Source organism: Felis catus, chromosome B2 (assembly GCF_018350175.1).
Source record: "Felis catus isolate Fca126 chromosome B2, F.catus_Fca126_mat1.0, whole genome shotgun sequence".
Taxonomy (NCBI): Eukaryota; Metazoa; Chordata; class Mammalia; order Carnivora; family Felidae; genus Felis; species Felis catus.
The window spans coordinates 141354221-141377826 of record NC_058372.1 but is presented as its reverse complement, the minus strand read 5'-3'; the positions used below and the strand labels follow the sequence as shown (position 1 = coordinate 141377826).

Below are 23606 nucleotides of genomic sequence, written 5' to 3'. Positions count from 1 at the left end.
TTTTTAGGAAACACCCATTTGCCACTTCCAGGAGATACTTTTATGGACAAGACCCCTAAAGATCTATAACTGAACCTGTTTTCTCATGTGTAATGGGACTTATAGCAGTAACTGCTCCCGAGGCCTGTGAGGCTTAAGTAAGATGACGCACAACAGCCCTTGGCAGGCGGCCGGCCCTTACGGGCAGGCCACACTGGGGAATGTCCTCACGCTGCACGCTGCCCTGTGCTGTTTGGGCAGGGCACCTGTCCGGGCACGTGTTGGTGGTGGTCTGATGGGAGCCCAGGACGGGGATGATCTGCATGCCTGTAATGGGCATGCTGCCCTGCTTGGCCGCCTTTCATTCTCTGGTGGTTGACAGTGTATATGTTATGGTGTCACATTAGCTAATGAGATCATGCTTGCTAAACTAAGCTAAGCTAATGAGCTCTGCTTAGCTAATCAGCTCCAAAGAAATGAGCTTTCTTTTTTGGTGAACAGGCAGCCCCCAAAGTTAATTCCTACACCGGCCGTTTGAAATCGGGAATGCGTTTCCCCACCGAAAAGTGACAAACGAAGGGAGAGTTCTCAGGCCGGCCTCCTGTCCTTTTTATTCCTTAAGGAAGGGGATAGTAGTGCAGGTATTGTGGGTTCTGGGAGCTGTGGGTCCGTGGCACGGGGAAGAAAGAAATTCACTCTCCCAGGTGCAGGGGTTGGGTGAAGGTCAAAAGTGGAAGAAAAAAATTAACGTCAGTGACTATTTCCTTGTAACCCAACTAAATGACCACAAGTTTCACCAAGTGTATTCCTCTGGTTCCTCACCTAGAAGCTTAAGTACTTTCATTACAGCTTGTGACAAATCAAAATGGTATGTGCTGCGAGGGACAAACCAAAGAAATTATGTTAAAACCCCTTTCCCATTCACAAGTGCTCCTTGGGAATTCTATTTGTGTCTCCCTGTATATACTAAGACCTAAGGCCAAATCTACGAACTCCGGCGAAAACTGGCCTGACTTCTTTTTTTAATTTTTTTTATGTTTATTTATTTCTGAGACAGAGAGAGACAGAGCATGCGTGGGGGGAGGGACAGAGAGAGGGGGAGACACGGAATCAGAGGCAGGTTCCAGGCTCCGAGCTGTCAGCACAGAGCCGGACGCAGGGCTCGAACTCACAAACCGCGAGATCATGACCTGAGCCGAAGTCGGTCGCTCAACCGACTGAGCCACCCAGGTGCCCCGGCATGACTTTTTATTGTACGATGCAGCAAACCCATCCAGAAAGTAATAGTATTATATGCACCGCCAGCCAGAGAGTATTAATACCTTCAAATGACAGAGGAAATAGCAATCTACTCATTACTTTCTTCCAGGAAGAAATAAAAGCTTAAAACAAGAAATGATCAGAAGAATTTCACGTTGAAGACAAGTCGTGTTGACAGCTATGAGGATGAGAACATCACATTCCCTTTTGCCACCTGTGCTACCCTCCTTAGAAAAGATGTAGGGGCACCTGGGTGGCTCAGTCGGTTAAGCATCTGACTTTGGCTCAGGTCATGATATCATGATTTGTGAGTTCGAATCCCACATCAGGCTCATTGCTGTCATCACAGAGTCCATCTCAGATCCTCTGTCCTATTCTACTTTCTGCCCCTCCTATCTCTCAAAAATAAATAAAACATTTTTTTAAAAAATTTCAAAAGAGAAAAGCTAAACTTTCCTAAAATTATCAATTATACAGTTTGTCATAAAATCAAGGGCTAGACTTACCTATCTTGATTCTACTCAAGACTCCCAAAAGGGGCACCTGGGTGGCTCAGGTGGTTAAGCATCTGACTCTAGATTTCGGCTCAAGTCATGACATCACGGTTCATGAGTTTGAGCCCTGCATCAGGCTCTCTACCATCAGAGCCCGCTTTAGATCTTCTGTCCCCCCCGTCTCTACCCCTGCTTGCATTCTCTCTCTCTCTCTCTCTCTCAAAATAAGTAAATAAGCTTTAAAAAAAAAAAAGGAAAAAGGAAGATGCACCGGGTAAGCCCCAGACAGGCCATCAAAAGCTGCCCATTCTCAGGGCACCTGGGTGGCTCAGTCAGTTGAGCGTCTGACTTCGGTTCAGGTCATGATCTCTCAATCTGTTAGTTTGAGCCCTGCATCGGGCTCTGTGCTGACAGCTCAGAGCCTGGAGCCTTCTTCAAATTCTGTGTCTCCCCCTTTCTCTGCCCCTCCCCGACTCATACTCTGTCTCTGTCTCTCAAAAGTGAATAAATGTTTAAAAAAAAAAAAAAAAGCTGTACATTCTCACCCTCCATTTGCCGGTGTGCCTCTGTATGACCGAAAGTCACCAAGCTTCCTGAGCCTGTTTCTTCACCTGTAAAATGGGGGAAATTTTACCCATTCTACCACTAGATGATCAAATGTAAGAGAAAAGGAATCCTGTGTAGAGCTAGCAATGTTCTAGAATACTGTCCTAGATTGACAAGAGTCAACACTAATCATGGGAAAAAAATCATTATTGTAAAAAACCACCTATTTTTACATGTTTTCATCCTTCTAAAAAAAAGTTCCTAGAAGTCCATTATTTGAAACACCAGTGTTTCTATATGTCTTTGACCTCTATGTCTACACCTTGGGTTCCTGATCATGGTTATTTCATTGCCCCTTGTAGAAAGGCTTTAGCATGTGACGGAGAGCTAATGGAGCTAATGCAAACCCTGCATGTATGGGAACCTATCAGTAGATGTGCCTGGCTGGAAAAGCAGTTTGGGTTGGCCCCTTCACTCAAGGGTATCATTTTAATGCAGTTCCAGAATCACTGATTCAGTACCCACTGTGTGCCACATACTGGTCCCAAATGCACAGGAGCCAAAGCACAGCAGGACAGGCCAGGGCTCAGTGAGCTCCCAGCCGGCGGATGAGAAAGGCATGCACAGCAAACGAAGGCACACGGTGAGCGCCAGAGACACGGGACAAAGAGTGTCATTAGCACACAGCTGTGTCCACAACTGGGGTGTCGAGAAGGCTGCACGACACATGTACGCTTGAGTAAGACGAGGAAAGATGGGTTGTTGCACATCTCGTAGGTGTGCGTCTGGAAGTGAGGGAAGGAGTTCAGGCAGAAGACACACAGGGGTGAAGACGGGGGCTGTGGGGACCTGTCACCCGAGGGCAGCAGTGGTGTCTTGGCTGTCATGGGATGGCACAGTGTTCCTCCGTTTGTAGGTTGGGGGGGGGGGTGTCACTAAATCAATGCAGTGGGCCAGGAGGATTTCTTAAGTGAAATATTCTAGGATGAAACAATAGAGTGACTAGAATAGAGCTCACTGCACATGAAGTGTCGCTTTGTGAATCCATTTTAGTGAGTGCGTGTGCAAGTGTGTGTGTGGATGTGAGTGTATGCCTGTGTCGCGGGTCTCCATGAGGAACTGCTGGGTGTAAGTCATGCTCTAGTTTTAAAAAGCCACTGTTCAGAATGTGGGCTATGCAGGGGCTATGCAGTCATTGTCCCCAGTGCCGCCCTCCAGGAAGCACAGTAGTGACAGCGTGAGTGGAGACAACAGTGGCATTGGCATTCTCGTGCTGGGGTGGGTAGGACACAGACAAGGGCTCCAGGGCTGTGGCTGGCACTCTGGCTCTATCCCTACAACTCTCTAGGGTGAGACCTCGGCGAATTATCCCCAGGGCAGACCACACAATGGTTTAGGACATCAGTACAGCAAGGGCGTGAAAACGGAGGAAAGTATAGCTTCAGCGAGCTTATTCAGAATTTTGCAATTGGAAGAAGGTGAGTTTTGTGTTTTACAACTTATATTTGTATACACGTTACATGTGGTGGTGGGGAAGGGGTTTGACCATGGAGACTTCTTCATGTTCATGGCTTTTGAAAGGGTTTAATCCAGCCCTGGTGGTAATGACACAACTGACTCTGAGCAAACCTCCCCTTGGGACAGATGTCATCATTCCTGTCCCTTTGCAAAGCAGTCTGACCAGTGTTTGCTGGGGGCCCAACCCAGGCCTGCATCAACATTAGGGACGGTGTATGTGTGGCATCAGGATCAGGACCATCCTGGCCAGCCTGGTCCCTGGGAGGGGTCCACAGAGAATGGGGAAGATCAGGCATAGCCTCAAAAAAAGCTGTGATGTGCAAAGAAATGTGCATGGGGGAGAGTCAATGTCTGGGTTAGCTCCAGCCCGGCAGAAAAGCCCAGCTCCCGTACTAGAAAGAGCACGGAAGGCAGAGTTTCTGGCTCCAGACCTTTCTTCACAAAACCGTGAACCTTCCGGGGGCTGTTTTCTTCATATGAATGACAATAAGAAAAACTGCTTTTGTGCCTTCGAAACAAGAATCTTAAAAGGGGTGGGGTGCCTGGGTGGCTCAGTCCTTGAGTGTCCGACTTCAGCTCAGGTCATTATCTTACAGTTTGTGGGTTGAGTCCCGGGTTGTGCTCTGTGCTGTCAGCATGGAGCCTGGAGCCTGCTTCGGATTCTGTGTCTCCCTCTCTCTTAGTCCCTCCCCCACTTGTGCTCTCTCTCTCTCAAAAAAATAAACATTAAAAAAAAAAAAAAGAATGAGATCTAAGCCTGTCTGAAGAAAAGGCATATACATACAATTACTCATGATGAATGTTGCAAGTGCCTTTATTTCTTATCTCATGGCACGGTGCTTATTCAGAGACTCGGAAAATGCCAACCGTGGCCCTGACAGGAGACCACAGCCCCTCCATGGGATATACAAAGAGTCCCCGATACATGACACCTTGTGTTTGACATGCAGGAGATGCTCAATGGGTACTTCTTGAGTAAAGGGAACAGAAATACTAACAAAAGCAAAAGAGGGGTAAATATTTCATGGAGAAAGATATGGGAAGAGTGTTGAGAAAAAAATAGATGGGCTGAAGGATGCGATGGAACCCTCGTTCACAAGGATGATGTCTCCTATCGGTCTAAGCATGGGAATCAGGAGAGCATGGTCTGATCAAATGGTCTGGAAACAAACATTTTAGTTGCCCTCCAAAATACAGCATACGTTCGTAGATGTCTTCGTTAGTATTTTTTTTAATGTCTATTTATTTTTGAGAGACAGAGGGAGACATAGAATCGGAAGCAGGCTCCAGCCTCTGAGTCATCAGCACAGAGTCCAACATGGGGCTCGAACCCACGGACCACAAGACCGTGACCTGGGCCACAGTCGGATGCTTAACCAACTGAGTCACCCAGGCGCCCCAATGTCTTAAGTATTTTGATCAATGTATTAGACAAGACACTTCAAGTAAAATCACTTTTCTGGGGGCACCTCAGTGTTTCAGTCGTTAAGTGACTCTTCCTTTTGGCTCAGGTCATGATCTCACTGGGGCTAAGACGGAGCCCCGTGTCTGGTTCTGCATTGACAGTGCAGAGCCTGCTTGAAATTCTCTCTCTCTGTGTCTCTGTCTCTCTCTCTCTCTCCCTCTCTCTCTCTCTCTCTCTCTCAAAATAAACATAAAAAACAATACTTTTCTTTGGAGGCTGAATGAACCTGACTGTGGATATTCTGGAAACAAGCAAACTATCTGCCACACCTGCCCTGCACGTGTATTGTGCACACAGTCAGAGCTCTCCTCTCTCCCCACCCCCCACCCCCGTCCCTGTGCTGGTCAGTGTAGCCACCGAGAGCAGCCTTACTGGTAGAGAATCATTATAACTAATGAAAAAAATTGTAAAATAAATAAGAATGACAATATTCGTTCCAAAATACAAAGAGAAATAGCTCAGTTTGATACAACCAACTGCGTTCCTATAAGACATCTCCACAGTTTTCCTGATTCAGAAGAAAGAATACTTCTTTAAGCTTTTTTCTAGAGCATTGCTAATTACTGCCATATTCTGTCCTTGGTGAAGACAGAGGCAGAAAACAATGGCAATTATAAAGTCTTTTTCGGGGGACAAAGGCCCATCTCATACTCAGAAGGGAATTTCATTAACAGTCAGGTTCAGCCTGATTCCCAGCCTTGCCTTCCCCTTTCTCCCCACAAATGCAGGCTGGCTCAGCAGGTCCTAAGATGCAGATCCAGAGGGGACAGAGCACCAACATCACCGTCAGGGACTCTCCCCTGCCAGGAGGCTGCTGTGCTACCGTCACACGGTGTCCAGTCCCAGGAGCACATCCCTGCCCCAAACTCCTCAGGTTCCCCACACTTGAGGCTCTATTTTGTGACCCTCCAGGACTAGAGACTTGCCTGACACTTTTAGGTCCCTGGGGCTGCCCTGATCCCATCTGTGGCCTGCCAGATGGGATCCCTCTCTCCCTCTGCTGTTGGATTGTCCCCCTCCCCACCCCCCGCCCAATCCGGGTCATCCCACCAGGTAGCTGACCCACCTGCAACATTCAACCGTCACTAACTGTAGTGGATGCTGCCATCTGCCATAGAGGTTACCCCTCCCACCCCACCCTACTGTTTATTCTTCTTAGGACAGAAGCATTTGTTCTCCCAGCTACTGGACTGCTGGCATCTGTCAGCTTCCAGCCAAGTCCCTGTCAGGAAACCACCTGTAGCTGGAGAAAGACATCCAGCCCAAGGTCTTGCCCCTTCCAGGGAACCCATGTCCAACTTGTAATCTACAGAACTGTCATATAATTACTGTGTGTGATTTCAAACCACTAACTATGCAGTAATCTGTTATGGCAGCAACAGAAAACTTATGCAGAGGAAAGAGAGAATGAGGAGAAAGGAAAACAATTCCATTTATTTCTACACTTTAACTCTCCCTGTTGTGCGTGATCAGGGCTTGCAATCAGAAAAGCTTGAGATCTTTTTTGAAAACACCAACCAGGGTCGAGTCTGGGTGATGGGACCAAACCCATCCAACATCCTAAAATCAAAAAGTTCGTACCCTCTTTAGAGTGGAGAGGAATATTAATCTCATGTTCTAGAGAACAGATCCATCATTTCTTATATCATTATAACCATCCATAGCCAAGAGGCAAGAGAGTTCTGTAATGAATGAATGGGACACTTGGTTGCCATTTCAACTTTTAAATAAAAAATAGAATTTTAATAATTGTCTAGCTCAGTAAAGGAATATAACTTAAAAAAATAATACCTCTTACCTTTATTTTTTTATTTGAGTCAAAGAGACAATCCTGTATACAATGTTAATCCTGACTAAACAGTAATTTAATGACAAAGAATAGAGTTCTCTAACTTTCAGTATCTATTTATCTTTAAAAGACAAGACCATACCTTTTGAAATATCTGCACAAAATATGCATATAGCTAAAGGAATAGAAACAGAAACACAAAGTCAGTATGTCTCCTAAATAGAGTATAAACACCATTTAAATGTGTGTGTTGGGACCATTCCAGAATTTAATTTGCATGGGCTGCTATCTTAAAGATGAAGCAGGAAAATTTATACCAAGCTAGTAAGTGTGAGATCTGAGTAAAGAATTTTTCTCTCTGGTCAGAAAGACAAATAAACTATATATAGCTACAGAATTTAACTTGACTTTGGCTTATATGTTCAAAAATGTACTTATCTGTCATCAAGAATGTGTGTATGGGAAATTGACGGCATTAAAAGACCTCAAAATAGTACCATTCAAGATGATAAACTGCATTGATTATAAAACTTTGAGGCCCACTCGAAAGATCGGGTCACTGGGAGTCACTGGTTGTCTAGCTGCCCATCTCTGGGGCAGCATGGCTCTGCAGACATAAGGCGACCACAGGCTGTTTCTGGAAAGGACTCAGTGGGTCAAAAGCATGGAGGGTAGGTAAGCCAGGTCCCCAGTCTCAATAACCCAGGGAAGAATGAGCATCCTAGTACACAACAATCTTGAAGAGGAGTCCCTACCAGGGTCACGTTTCCAAATGAACCCTCTCCAAAGTCAACAGATGGATGGCTCTACACAGAGATCTTCAAGAATACAGAGATTGTCATCTGTCACTCTTAATAAGTTGTAAGAAAAACAGACAGATCTTAAAAACCAGATTTCAACAGTTTTGTGTACATTTACTTTTTCACGAAATGGGTGTGAGAGTCTATCACTATAAACATAACAAACACAACACGGAAGAAAATTTGAGAAAGGAGGCCGGCGCTGTGTCCAGGCATGGGCTGATGAGGACCTACATCACTGAGCTCAAACCACTTTTCCAACAAAAACACTTCTACCAAGGGTTAGACCCGGGGTTTGGCACAATTGTGAATGCATTACTGAGTAGCAACTCCTTTCTCTCCTATTCGAGGACATGTCCGAATGGAAGTGGTGAGAAAAGCTAACCCTGATGCTACCATAAATTTTTAAAACTTCTCAAGCTACAGGGGTGCCTGGGTGGCTTAGTCGGTTAAGCGTCCAACTTTGGCCCCAGTCATAATCTCCTGGTTCATGGGTTCGAACTCTGCTTGGGATTCTCTCTCTCTCAAAATAAATAAACTTAAAAAAAAAAGACCTCTCAAGTTATAGCACTATAACTTTAGTGTTGTGAGTCACGCAGTAATTGCCGCATACTCCAAAATAGTCTCAACACTTAATTTGAGATTTTCTGGTAGTTAAGCTTTCCAGTCTAATAAACCTCTCCAAAAGGTAGTGGCTTAAAACAACAACACTTCTGTCCACAAATCTGCAATGTGGAGAGAACATGGCAGGAATAGTTCATGCCTACTCCATGTGGCTTCCGCTGGGGTGGCTCAAAGACTCGGGGGAAGTGGGGGAGTGGAATCACGTGAAGGCTCACTCGCTCACATGTCTGCACCAGGAAGACTCGAACAGCTGGGGGCTGGAAGAGCTGGGAGATCCATGGGCACCTCCCTGTGTGGTCCGGACTCTCTACACGGCCTCTGTACTGTATGGAATCTCTGTATGATGTAGCTAGACTTCTCACATGGTAGCTCGCAGCTCTGAAGGTACATGTCCTGAGACAGATGGAACTCGGGCACCAGACAAAAGCTCCATCACATTTGTGACCTCGCCTCAGAAATCACACGGCTAAACTTCCGCCATGTTCTATTCTTTAGAATCTCAGTTCTAAAGCCACTAAGGTAGACCCATATATTCAAAAGGAGAGGAACTGGGGCGCCTGGGTGGCTCATCGGTTAAGCACCTGACTTAGGCTCAGGTCATGATCTCACGGTTTGTGACTTCAAGCACCGCGTCGGGCTCTGTGCTGACAGCTCAGAGCCTGGAGCCTGCTTCGGATTCTGTGTCTCCCTCTCTCTCTGCCCCTCTCCTGCTCATGCTCTCTCTCTCTCAAAAATAAATAAACATTGAAAAAAAAGGAGAAGAATTATAGTCCATCCTTTTTTTTACAGAAAGAGGATTAAAGATTTTATGAATATGTTTGAAAACCGCCACATCACGTATGGAAACAGAGAGGAAGAATACAGCCCAAGAGACATGAATGGAAAGGATCAGAAGAGGGTGGTGGCTGAAGCCCAAGAGAAAGGGGGAAACAGGAGCACACCTGAGGCACAGTGCTGGGGACTAGGGAGGTGTTGTCTTCACTGAGAGGGGTGGATCCAGGAACAACACATGCAGCGCTCAATGCCTGGCCTTCTGGGCATCAGAGGACAACTGAGTGAGAGATCTCCACAGGCAAGAGTAATTCAAGACTAGAAGGCAAGCACCCTAGGCAAGGGAGAAAGAGAACAAGAGATGGAAGCCACAATGGAAGAAGCAAGAGTGATCACCATGATAATTCAAACTTGCTCAAGAAAGTAAGAAAGGCGGGAGGGGAATGAGCAAAGTGAATCCAGGGCAGGAAAGACACAACAGATACAATACGGGAGGGGAAAAAAAGATCAGCAGAAGACAAACATCCTAGAAGCTAAAGGAAGAAAAGTTTCAAGTAAAGAGAAAGCAGTCACAATCTCCTACACCATTAAGAGAAAAGGAAAAAAAAAAAAAAAAGCCAAAAAGAAGGATACCAGATTTTTTCAAGGAAGCAGTCAGGAACACACACTTTGGGGACCCATTTTATTTTTACTATCTGTACAAGGGTGGCAATAATTTCTCACCTCCGCAAGTAAAACTAATGCCTCTAATAGACTTCCATGTTTTGTGTTAAAATAAGCTGTTTCTGTATTCATGAGAGGCACCTGACGAGATACCAGCCTTGGGGAGCTTAAATCCTTTCCCAAGTGAGTTAGGCAGAATTCCTCCACAGAAGGACTACCTCAAGGCAAACCACATCCAGCCCCGGAGGCCATCGGCTACACGCTTCTCTATCGGCCACCTTGCCCGGGCTGGTCGCACTCTGATGGCTCTCAACAGCAAGGCCAGGTTCCCCTGGACTTTGAGGTCAGCAGTTTTAAAACCCAGTTTGAAGATGTATGGAAATTACTATATTCCTATTTTTAAAAATGGTATGTTCTGTCCAAATGTGCTTAAAGCGTTCTAAAATAAAAAGGTCTCATTACAGTTGAAAGAAGCTCTACCTCAAAAATCCCTGGAGGGAGACAGAGAAGCCTGTTCCGACGGCATTCTAGTTTCCAGCTGTGAAGGGCCAAGGAGGTAGAGGCAAAAATAGACCTCAATTAAGGGTAGCACAGCATCTACAGACTGGAGGAACGCAGTCCCGGGAAAAGAACACACGCACGCATGCGCACGCACACACACACACACACGCACGCACACACAGCTGTCACCTTTCTCTTCATTCTGGGACTGCTCATGGCAGAGGAAGAGATTTTCTCGCTCGTGTAGAGCGCTAGGCAGACTGAAGAGTCTACATGAGCTGAGAGCTGCCTGGTTCAATCATAAATCCCTTCTATCAGGACTTTCAACCAGAGCCAGCTACATGACAAGAGGTCAGTAACAGAACCTTAATTACAAGTGTTCTGAGGGTTTATATCTAAGCTGGACATGAGATCGGCCAAGAGATTCCATACTCAAAGTATTAGAAGTGGGGGATAAAAAGTTAAGATTTCTTTTTAAATCAATGAAAAGCTAGCATCAAATTAAACTGGCAGATGAAGATTTGTGATAAAGTATCTCACTTATCACAAGGATACAGATTTCTATAAACCTTTCTCTTAATTGTACATAACTTCAATGATCAGTTGATAGTTATGATTTATCCTTTGATAACTATTTTACCATCATATAAAAGCATCATAGATTGAATCTCATGCTAAATTCTGCCACCAGGCCTAAGCACTTGGGCCCAGATGTCACCGGCATTGCCAGGACACATTTAAGAAGAAACCAAAACCTATGAAGAGGCAGCACTGCATACTGTATCCTTTAAAATGATAGTAAATGCCAAGAATCAGCAAGAAGTCCAAAAAAGAAAGACCAGAAATAGTATGAGGAATAAATTGAGTGTATTTACACAAACCAAATATTATAGCAACAAAAACTAATTACATATATATGCAACCACATGCATAAATCTAAGAAACACAATATTAACAAAAAAAATCACAAGTTGAAAGTTGTAAAAGCAATCACTCCCACTCTGACAATGAGAACGAGGCCACATTAGCTACAAAAGCAGTTTTTTAAAATATATCAGGGAGCTGAGGGTGCACAGAAGCTTAAATGTGTTGAGCCTTTCCCAAGAGAAGAAAGGCCAACAGCTGCTTCCACTCCTAGCAAAGTGGCAGGAAAAACAGGAATCCACCATAGCCAGGAGTAAGGAGAAAGCAGGTAAATTTTTAAGCAAGTTTAATGGCCAACGGATGGCCGTATGGATATGAATTCCAGGGAGCCTGAACCACAGAGTAAGTCTGCACCACCAGCCAACTCCTTCCCATAGATCTTCACCAAACACACAACAAGAGTACACCAAAGGCTGGGGGCAGGGCAGGAGAGTTGAGAGGCAACTGCCCTGGGGGCTACAGGACCTTCCCAAGAGTAGGCAGGGGTCAGAGCATAAAAACCGAAAAAATCTCCCTTATGCACTTCAGGCCCTCACCATAGGCACTGCAGCAGCCCTCCAAAAGCTGAGGCTGGATAGCTGGACTGAGAGAGATGTGCTGTGGTGACGAAGGCTGGGACAGTACTAAAAGCAAAGAAAACTCGCCAGTACTCCAAAATGCTGGCATACTGGCTGAAAAACAGAAATCTTCCACAGTTGGGTAAGCTGCTGCTGGGTTGTAAAGCATAAAGAAAACTAAGAGTTTAGTCAGGGGTCAGATCTCAATTCCTGCTAAAGGGAAAGTCTCTGCCCTCAAAATATTTGAACTCAGTGACAAAATGGATCTAACGAAAGCTTCAATAAAGATCACACCCATTTCAATAACACGTTAGATTGACTCAGCCTACACACTAGTAGCCTGATAAAAAGGCGTGCCCTTTTATATTACTGCATCCTCTATGATTCTTTTACACACAATATCTGGCATGCATCAAAAATTATGAGGCCCACAAAGAAGGGAGAAAATATAACCCACAGCCAAGAGAAGAAACAGCCAAAAGAAGCAGACACAGAGATGATACAGCTGTTGGAATCATTAGGCACAATAACTACCAAAAAATAGGTTAAAGGATCCAGTGGAAAACATGGACACGAATAGGTGGAGAATTTCAGGAAAAGAATGGAAATTAGTTTTTAAGGTATATAAAAACTATTTTTTTTAATGTAGAAATGCTAAAAATAAAAAAATAAGACATTAAAGATGGTTTAACATTAACAAGACACAGCAGAGGAAAGGATCAGTAAACCTGAAGTCTGATCAATAGGAATTATTCAAACTGAAAAACAAAAATTAAAAAAGAAAAGAGTATTAAAAAACATGGGATAAGAGACAAGAGAAATACTTGAAGAAACAATGGATGGAAAAAAATCTCTAAAACTGATGAAAGATATCAACCCACAGATCCAAGAAGTCTTAGCAAAGCCTGACCCTAAACAGAAAGAAAACTACACTTGGGCATGTCGTAGTTCAGCTGCTGAAAAAAAAGAAAAAACAAAACACAAAATCAGATGGGAAAAAACTCAGCCATTACATACCACAGGGGAATATGCTAAAAATAAAGGCTAACTTCACATCAGAAACAAAAGAGGCCAGAAGACAATGGGCCAATGTCTTCAAAGTTCTGATTTAAAAAACTGTCAAACTTGGGGTGCCTGGTTGGCTCAGTTGGTTGGGTGTCTAACTTCAGCTCAGGTCATGATCTCACAGTTCGAGCCCTGCGTCAGGCTCTGTGCTGACAGCTCAGAGCTTGGAGCCTGCTTCGGATTTGTGTTTCCCTCTCTCTCTGCCCCTCCCCCACTCACATTCTGTGACTCTCCCTCTCAAAGCTAAATAAACACTAAAAAAAAAAAATTTTTTTTAACTGTCAAACTAGAATTCTATATCCAGTGAAAATATCTTCTCTCCCTTAAAAATGAAGGCAAAAGAAACATTTTCAGACAAAGCAAAACCTAAGAACTTGTCACCAGCAGACCTACATCAAGAAATACTAAAAGAGGGGCGCCTGGGTGGCGCAGTCGGTTAAGCGTCCGACTTCAGCCAGGTCACGATCTCGCGGTCCGTGAGTTCGAGCCCTGTGTCGGGCTCTGGGCTGATGGCTCAGAGCCTGGAGCCTGTTTCCGATTCTGTGTCTCCCTCTCTCTCTGCCCCTCCCCCGTTCATGCTCTGTCTCTCTCTGTCCCAAAAATAAATAAACGTTGAAAAAAAAAATTGTAAGAAATACTAAAAGAAATACTTTAGGCCAAAGAGAAATGATAAAGATGGAAAAAATAAACAGTATTAGAAATGGTAAATATGTAAAGATAAATATAAAACTGCACTTAAAATTATCTCCATTTTATATATGTATAAATGTATATGTTATTTTAGATTTTATAAGTGTGTATATGTTTTACTTTAAAGTATCTTTGTTTCACGTATGTATGTATGTATGTATGTTTATGTTTCTTTTACATACTATTGACAGCTTTAAAGTAGTAACATTACTGGCTTTATAGCACACACAGATATATACCATATGACAATAAGATTTATAAAGTGTAAGAGAAGTAAGTAGAATTATAATGTATTAGGCTTCTTACATTAGTTGTGAAGTACAGTATTACTACTTGGAGGTAGACTCTAATAGGGTAAAGATGCATAGCTGAGCTCTTAAACTACTAAAAAAATACAAAGAAATACAACCTAAATTTGTTACAGGAAATAAAATGAAATACTAAAAATATGCAGTTTACTTATATGAAGGCTAGAAGGGAGAAAAAAGAAACAAGACATATTATATAAGCACAAACAAATACCATGATCATAAAGTTAAACACGACAATATTGGGACAAATAGCAAAATTTGAATATGGACTGTTGCAGCCACATTAAATTGACTGAAATTGATACCATTATAGTTGACTCTTAAACAAAATGGGGGTTAGGGGTGCCAACCCCACTTCACCCCATACAGTTGAAAATGGGTGTATAACTTTCAACTCCCTCAAAACTTAACTACTAATTGCCTACTATTGCCTTACAAGTAACCAGTCAACTAACACATATTTTGTATGTTATATGCATTATATACTGTATTCTTACAATAAAGTAAGCTAGAGAAAAGAAAATGTTATTAAGAAAACCATAAGGAAGAGCAAATATATTTACAGGACTATACTGTGAAAAAAATTCATATATAAGTAGACCGCACAGCTCAAACCTGTGTTGTTTAAGGGTCAATTGTACCGTGTTAAGTTAAGAAAAGGTCTTTTGCTCAAGAATTAAATGCTGAGAGGGGCGCCTGGGTGGCTCAGTCAGTTAAGCATCCGACTTCAGCTCAGGTCATGATCTCACAGTCCGTGAGTTCGAGCCCCGCGTCGGACTCTGTGCTGATAGCTCAGAGCCTGGAGCCTGCTTCGGCTCCTGTGTCTCCTTCTCTCTCTGCCCCTCCTCTGCTCATGCTCTGTCTCTTTCTGTCTCAAAAATAAATAAATAAAGACATTTTAAAAAAAGAATTAAATGCTGAGAGATGCCTGAATGATTCAATGAGTTGAACGGCTGACTCTTGATTTCAGCTCAGGTCATGATCCCAGGGTCATGGTATTGAGCCCCATGTCTGGCTCTACACTGAGTGTAGAGATTCTCTCCCTCTCTGTCTCTGTCTCTCTCTCTCTCTTCCTCTCTGACACACATACACACAAAAGAATTAAATACTGAACAATTTGGGTATCAAAGGGTATGATGTCTGCAACTTACTGTTTAATTGTCCGGGGAGAAGGAGGGGAAAGGGCAGAGATGGAAGGGTTTTTTTTTACATGTACAAAAGATCTCTTTACTTTTTTATAGACATAGGAATTTTTTATTTCTATTTTTTATATAGAAAAATGAGCCAAACTAAATAATCTATTATTTGCGAATGTATACATTTAAAAACCTTGAGGAAAAAGAGGCAAGGCATTAATAATGACTAAGCTCAAGTGGTGATGACCTCAGGGAGGCGAGCAGGGAGATGGAACAGAGCTAAAACCCAAAGGGTATGAACAGATTCAAAAGCCCTGGTATCGATGTGGTTCTTGAGTTGAGTGGTGGTATTTTATTTAAACACTTGCACATATGTTACATATGATCTTCTGCATGGATATAATGTTATCTAAAGGAGAGAACTGAGCAGATAGAAGATCATCCAGTTTGTAAAAAACCAGTTTGATTTGGGACCAACATTTATATTTAGTAAAGCACTAAACAAAAGCATTAAGATGGACCCCAACACTTACCTGAACTAACTTTTTATCAGACCCAAATTCCCAGATGTAACTAAATAGAAATACCTATTGGCCACCACTGCCTTCCCTTTCCCACCAACCTCAGCTACAAAAAAAAATGAATGCACTTCCTTGAAACACTTAATTTAAATTCTTTTGCTGAGACATAGTGACTCTGCCGTGAATAAATTATGCGCAACATTGCACTGCAAGAGAAAAATCTCCAGGTTATGTAGATATGGCCCATTAAGTAATTGACCATCATTACCTTATTACGGGAACCTACAGGCGTCCTTTCTGCATAACTGGGTATCACTTCCCACTAGCTGAGAGTCAACAGTCTCCTTAAGAGTTTTATTAAATTCAAGTATCAAAAGTCAAGAACATTTACAATAAAATGTAAAATTATTCTAGGTACTAGTGGTAATTGGGTAACGGTGATACATATATATATGTATATATATATATATATATATGTGTGTGTGTGTATATGTATGTGTGTATATGTGTGTGTATGTATGTGTATATATACATATATATGTGTGTGTGTGTGTGTGTGTGTGTGTGTGTGTGTGTGCTTTATTTGCTCAAAGCATTTACTTAAAAAATAAAGAAAAACTACAGAGAGGTCTTAGTTGGCCAAGGGAACATCTCAACTCTGTCACTAGTTTTCTAAATAGCTAAGAAACCTTTTATTTCCTCTGCTTCAATTAATGTATTTGAAAAGGGCTGAGACCCAATTCTAAATTCAGAAGAATTACATCTAATAATCAAAGTTTCTAAGGCAACTGTGCTCTGTAAGGCATGAGAAATTTTAGTGTTTACAACTTTACAAGATGAAAAACTGAAGCGTGGGGGAGTTATTTTTCAGAGTGTTTCAGTATTACCATTATTCCATCAACAACAAATATTTACTGAGAGCCTCCTATGTACCAGGTACTATTTTAGGTACCGGAGATAAAACGCAACAATGAACAAGCTAACGCATTCCCTATCCTCATGGAATTTACATGCGTTGACCTTGCACACCAATGAATGGATCAGTGCCCTCACGCCAAGAGGTCATTAATAAGGTTTTGATGCCACCTGAAATTCCTGTGGATCCCAAACTCTCGTGGATCTTGTAGGCTATAAAGTATCCTTGACAACACCTACTTGGTTAATAGGGAATGGTCAGGGTAGCACCTGATGGTCATCTCCTACTGTCTACTCTTAAGCCCATGGTGTTCTACGAGGCATGGCATGGCCAGCATCCGGCCAGAAGATAGGACACGTTCTGTCTGTTTTCTGAGATGGTGGAAAACTTGATGCAGTTCTCAATAGGGCAGTTGAGAAAATAGAGGGTCCTTATATGTTGTAATGGCAGTATCTTCTACTAAATAATGAAGGATTTCCAATCTATAAGGGAGAAATGAAAGGAGATAGCACTTTTGTTTATGGGGGACAGTCCTATGTTCCATCTTCAAAGCAAACATCACCCCAGTTCTACTGACTACCAATCGTTCCTCAATTATTTCAGAGGGGATTAGCCAGAGAAAGAAGGAGGAGAAGGAGGGCAAAGAAACAAAGGGAAGGAGGGGAGGAGAAAAGGAAGGAGAGAGGGAAATCAGAAGGGAGAAGACAACTGGTAGCTTTCAAAAAACAACTCATCAGTGGACTTCCAGTGATGACAAATTTAAGACTGCTTCCACATTCCCAAGTGTTTCAGCCCCAGAGACATCTCCAGACTGCCTGTGACCACAGCACAGAACTGGGAGACTGTCAAGTCCAAGAGCTGAGCAGGCCTCCCCTCACCTCATCTGGCTGCCTGGTTCATCTGCTTCTTTCTGTCCCTGTGATCAGTGACTAGCAGATGTCAATCGTTCAGGACCAAAGACATTTTCAAAACTTCAACTGGAAACAAAAGCAGCCTGTATGGATGTGTGTGCCAGAGAAGAAGAGACAAAGAAATGGATAAGGTTCACTGATCTTTTCAAATTGCAATTCTGGGGATGGGGGTATGAGAATGAGGATGTTGCTGTGAGTCTTAGACGAACCAGCCCCTCAATAACCACAAGGAGCAGTGACAAGTCTGGACAGCGCTGCAACCAGCCTCCTCCCTCCCCTCTTGAATACAACTACAAAATGCTGTCACTCTCTAACAGTGCCTATGCTGAACACAGGATGCTCCAAAATGCAGAGCCTGACCCTACTTGAAAATGAGTAGAGTTGCATCAGGCTGCTTCTAGTAGCTTTCTTTACTGTCTTCACGGTTCTAAGATGGGCTCTAAAAACGGAAATGAAATCCAGTCCCTGCTTCTTGGAGGCTTCCTCTGTGCTCCTGCTCTGGTCTGGACCAGGGCAGTCCCCACACATCTCTGCAAGACTCCCACTCTGAAGAGGCAAGAGTGAAGCCACTCCCCTGAGTCATACAAAGGTCTTGATTTATTGCAAACTACACGGGTCTGCATTTTTTTCAGCCCAATATGCTATCACTAGGATCCTTGCTTATTAACCCATCTACTCCCTCCTTCAAAGGCTCTCAGAAAAGGGAGTCCTTGGGAAGCTACTTCTAAGGTCTGCTGTAATAACAGGTACCATTCACTGAGTACTTACTATGTATGAGACACTGTATTAAGTATACTTTTTTACTTAATCTTCACAACACTTTAAGGTAGAGAGTATTAATCCCATTTAACAGATTGGGAAACTGACGCTTAGAAAAGCCCAATTATTTTCTCAGGGTCATACTCCTGGTTAGAATCTTGGGATCTGTCTTCCGAAGTCCAAGTCTTCAAGCACTATTCTATACTCGGAGAAAGAGCAGAACAGTGGGTCAGAACAGGTTTGCAGTCAGAAACTCTTGCCTCCAGTTAGTGTATGACCCGGGGTGGTTATTTCACCTCTCAATGCCTCCGTCACTTCCCCTTCAATGTGGGAATAATCATTTCTACCCTGCCTTTTTCCCAGTGTCAGAGGCAGTATCGACACCTGTTGCTATGTTCCCATAAGTCCCTTTCTCTCAGAAGAACTTCCTTGTCATCTGTTCAAGGTTGGGAATGAGAAGCAGGGTAGGGAACAGTTGCAGGAAAAAGAGGTCTGAAGCTAGGTCACGTGTCTTCAAATTTGTCCTTGCCCTTTGTAACTGTATGGGGAGACACGGACTCTAATGTTTGAACACGAATTCTACTCATATTAAAGTTATCTAGACATGAAATTAAGCCAAATAGGCAAACACGTAGTATATATTCAATAAATAGCTAAAGGAAGGGCAGAAGGCAGGCAGGCAGTGGGCAGACGAAACTGGCATTCTCTTTTGATCTCTTTTAGGCTGTTGGCGTTTCATACCCTGTGCATGGAACTAATTGCTTCTCCGAGTCCATCAAATTAATTTGGCCAAAGTTATTTAATTTCACTTTGTCATTAGCAATGATAAAGAACTTAAAAGCAACACAGTGACAAACAGTCTTAGCCAAACCATAATATTCTATGGTTTGAATAGCCCTATGATTTTCCCAACTGAGGCATCATCCTAGGATTGGCCTATTTTCTTGAAATTTCAAATTGCCTAATTGAAGTAACACTCATGAAGACCAAAACACACAGAGCTTATCTAAAAATGAAGCTACCAGTAGGAGCTAATAAAATCCCAGCACACATGTTTATTCCTACAGCCTCTGGTTAACACAATGCTGACAGCAGAGAAACATCCCTGACAACCTACTAGTGAGGACTTTGGGGAGCTCTTGGAAGAAACACACGCAGGGCTCAAGAAGCGATGGTTTGCTTAAAAGCAATGTTTAAACGAAGAAAATAAAAGACAGCAAGTATAACTAGAGGGGATCTCTAACCATTCAGTGTGGCTTTGGGTGTAGACAGAAAATGAAACATTCATCATCCTGCATGAAACACACCTGTGGCTGAGTTCACAAAATTAACCCATTTTCCCCACCCTTAAAACTGCTAAAAAAAAAAAAAAAAAAATGCCAATAGTTCAAAACTTTCACCTTAGGAACATCGTGAATATTCCAGAAGACCACCTGAAATGACAGCCACCATTAGAAGGATGGCATTTGTGTTCAACCACATGGCATCATCATTTCAGTGCCTGAATCTATTATGACTCAGACCCAGGTCTGTCAGGACCAGCGGCTCTCTGGAAAGGGACAAGGGGAACAACAGGAGAAACAGAGCATTTCTCCCGCCATTCCCAAAGCCTTTTCACACCTTCCCCTTCCCACCTCAAGGCCCCCAACAGGCTCCACCTTCCTTGCGAAACTGCCCAAAAGTTAAACTTCTAGGAGAGAAATGGAGGGGCTGTGTGTGAGGACTGGGGGACGTGAGTGGCTTACCTGGGAGATCTCTGTCCTCACCTGTTCTAACTCAATCCTGCTATAACTGTTCATTCACCACGGCACAATGTTGAGGCACAAAACGTTCCCCCTCAGAGTCAGAGGGCTTTACATGAAAAGCATCACATTGTCAAGAGATCATTCATTTCTGATTGACATAGCATTTGGAACACCAGACACTGGGCACAAAACCAGAGCCTATGAATACTCATCAGAGACAAAAAGTAAATAAACACAAAGGTTTAATTAACCCTATGCAACAGAAGAAGATGGAGACTGAACGGGTACCATGTCCCGTAATAAGCAGGATACTGGAAGCACAAAGAACTCCCAATAACTGTATTGCTTTTTTTTTTTAATTGGGGATGGGGGTGTAGCTATAACTTTTATTGAGCAAAGGATACCATTAAGAATTACATAAGAAGCTGCATTGCAAATGTTGGACCCAATAAGGGCAATTGAAATTGATTCTGGAATGTGGTTAAAGTACTTTATCTAATCTATTAATAAATAAGAAAATCTTTCATTAGTTGGCAGGAGGACAGTTGCCACTGGCCAACTTGATTTTCCTGAAAACGGGGAAGACTTGCATGCACTTTTTTTCAGATAAAAGCCCTAAAGTCCCAAAGTACTGTTTCTGGAATCAGAAGTTACCATGCAGTGTCATACTTCTCCTGAACAGGCCGAAAGTCTCCTTTCACCGGTTCCCCAACGTCAGGGAGGGAGAATAAAGGATTTGCTTGCAACATGTTTTTAATGGAAAAACTTTTTTTGAAGCAAAGAGTTTGGAAACCTCATGGTAAATCAGAAATTGTTGATCCAGGGTGACCATCTAAGGAGAATGAAAAAATGAAATTACCCTTCCAGGCCTTCGCTCTGAAACCTGAAAAAAGCCAAGATTCTGAATAGTGAAGACACCTGGAAGATTTAGTAAATGAGCTGAACAAGATGCCCTATAGCTCGCGAGCAGGAAAGGAAGTCAATTCTATTTATCGCTGCCTGAGAAATCAGCCTCATCCTCCCCTCCCACAGAAAGCTACAGCTGGGCTGGCTCGCCGGTCTCCAAACTCAGTAGAGACAGAACCAAGAATCAGTCACCTGCGAGGTGCCACCCGACCCGCGCCAGCGGCAAGGCCGGCACACCTTCCAAGTGTCCCCTCTCCCCTCTCCACTCCCAGAGCCCGCCCCAGGGCTGCACTGTCTCCGGGGATCAAAGGGCCACACACCTTTCAGAAAAAAGAGGGAGAAGCGGGTTTGCATTATATAACAACGTACAGCAAATAAGGCTTCTGGAAAACGAAAGTAGCGAGGGGAGGGGCAGGGGTCGGGGAGAGGCGAGGGGGAGCCGGGCGTCGCGGAGCTTTCGCCGCCACTTACTCGAAGGCGAAGAAGAGTCCGCTAGTGACCAGGATGAGGATGAGAGTCAGGTAGAAGACGCCCGTCTGCCGGGCCATCATGATCCTGCCGTTGCAGAAGAACTTGTTTCTTCCCGGGAAAACCTCCCATTTCCTCCGCGCCGCGATTTTCTTCTTCTTGTGGGGCGACTCCATGGGGGAGGAACTGTGGGTGCTGATCTGACTGTACTCGCAGTCTTTCATGGGCCCGCCGCCGCCGGGAGGCATCCACGAGGGCAGCCGGCTGGGGGCGCACGCCCCCAGAAGCCCCCCGGCCGAGCGGGCCCCGCCGAGCCACGACCGCCGCCGGCCGCCCGGCCGCCCCCCGAGCCGCGGCGCCGCGGCCGCTACGCCGGCTCCCGGCTCGGCGACAACTTTGCCGAGGACACCCAGGTTAACCCTTGCGGGAGCCCAGCTGTCATAGCCGGGTCCCCCTCCGGGAGGGACGGTGCTGGCCCGCAGCCCGCGGCGGCGGTCCTCAGTCGCTTCCAGCCCGCGTGCCGGGGCTCCGGGGCCCCGCGGGGCGCGGGGGGCCGCCCGGCCGGCCCCCGGCTCGCCGCGCGCCCGCCCCCTCGCACAGCCGCTCGCTCGGCCCCGCCGCCGCCGCCGCCGGCCCGCCGGCCGCGCCTCGGCTCCGGCCCGCCGACCCGCGAGCGCTGCGCCCCGAGGGGACTCGAGGCGGCGGCCCCGGCTTCCTCGGGAGCCACTTCGGCGCCTCGGCCAGGTTTATTCTAATCCTTCCTCCCGGCGGCGGATCCTCCCCAGGAGAGAGCGGTGGAAACTGGGAGGCAGCTCGCGGCCCCGGCAACCCCTCCCAGGGGTGGGGAAACCGAGCACGTTATTCTGTCAGGAGCGGGCTCGGCGACAGCCCGGGCGCTGCTCGCGCTGCGACCCCGCGCCGGCGCGCCTGGCAGCCGAGCCCAGACCGCGGCCCCCGCGCGGGGCTGCCGGGGCCGCCCGGGCCGAGGGTCGCGGCGGCGGCTCGTGGGCTGCACGGCCGGCGGCTCCCTCCAGCCCCATAGGGGCCGGGCCGGGCTCAGGGAGGGCCGCCGGGGGTGGCGGAGCGCGTCTCAGGGCCGCGGGGCGAGCGCCACAGACACTTGTTTGCAAGGCTCAGCCCCGGCGCGCGCGCGGCGCTCGCAGCGGGTCCGCCTCCTCCCGGCCGGGTGGGCGGCGGCCCTCGCCTCGCCTTGCCTCGCCTCGCCTCGCCAGCCGGGCTCCTCCTCCGGCTCCTCCTTCTCGCCCGCGAAGCCCCGCACGGGCTCCGCGGACCCCCAGCCCCAGTCCCCTCGGACGGGCCCCGGGCGACCCCGGGGAAGACGCTGGGCTCCCTCCGGCGTCGCTCGCGGACGGCTCGGGGGTCTGCGCCCGCGGCCGTGCACTCGCCCGCAGACTCTGGCTCCTCCGGGTTTATTCCCGGCCGCAGCTGCCGCCTCCACACACATATATTCACACGGCTACACGCAAATCCATTCTCGCGACTCCAGGGGACCTGAGGAACCCCTGCGGAGAGGTGACCCTCCCCGGCCTCCCCCGGCGGGGCGCGCGGTGGACTTGTCGGGTGCAGCTCCACTGCTGCCCGGGAGTTGGCGGGGGTGCCCTGCGACTGAATGGGGAGGGACGGTACGAGGAAGGCCTGACTCCGGGATGGGGGCTGCGGGCGGGAGGTCTCGGGGCCCGGCCGGCTTCCAGGTTTCCCGCGGGGAGAGCGGAGCGGTCTGGGTCCCCACCCGCCCCGGCCCCTGCCTTCCTCCCGAGGACAAGCCCGTGGCGGTCAGGCTCTGCGGGGGTAGCTGCCTCCCCAACCCTTTCTCACTTCTCCGACACGGGCGCTCGCGATTTACTCGCTTTATTTCTCCCCTTTCCCCTGCGAGCTCCCGCGGCCGCAGAGGGACCCGCCGTTCTTCGGCCCGCGACTCCCCTGCCCGCTGCGCCCCACAGCCCCAGTCGCCCGGCCCGTGACCTCGAGCCCTCCCTGGCTTTGCCGCGGGGTCGCAGCCCTCGCGTGCCGGGCACAACCAGTGGGCAGCGGAAAGCGCAGGCAGCCGGGCGGGGACGCTCGGTTTTCCGAGCCCCACTTTCCTTTCACCGCCCACTGGGATGTGTAGTTCTTCCTCTCGCCGACTGGCTCCGAGAGGAATTACGACTTGGGGACCAAAAAACTACAAATCCCTGCATCCCCCGCGACGAGAGCGGGAGAGGCGCGGTGCTGGGCGTTCTGGTGCTCGGAGACTGGAGATGGGAACTAACAAAGAGAATGGTGGGGC

At 46.2% G+C, this 23606-nt stretch overlaps 1 protein-coding gene across 5 annotated transcripts in view; it reads right to left on the bottom strand.

Annotated features, from left to right (window-relative positions):
- Positions 1-21811, bottom strand: part of ZDHHC14 (zinc finger DHHC-type palmitoyltransferase 14) — a 358275-nt gene extending 336464 nt beyond the window's left edge. For 3 of the 5 annotated variants that reach the window (XM_045058291.1, XM_003986669.4, XM_045058292.1), the window contains exon 1: positions 21323-21811. In XM_045058291.1, the coding sequence (XP_044914226.1) occupies positions 21323-21567 (245 nt within the window). In that variant the 5' untranslated portion in view covers positions 21568-21811. Of the gene's footprint in view, positions 1-8690; positions 9068-21322 lie in introns of those variants that run through there. The other 2 variants (XM_045058293.1, XM_045058294.1) reach the window with 2 other exon arrangements.
- Between the last annotated feature and the right edge of the window lie 1795 nt (positions 21812-23606).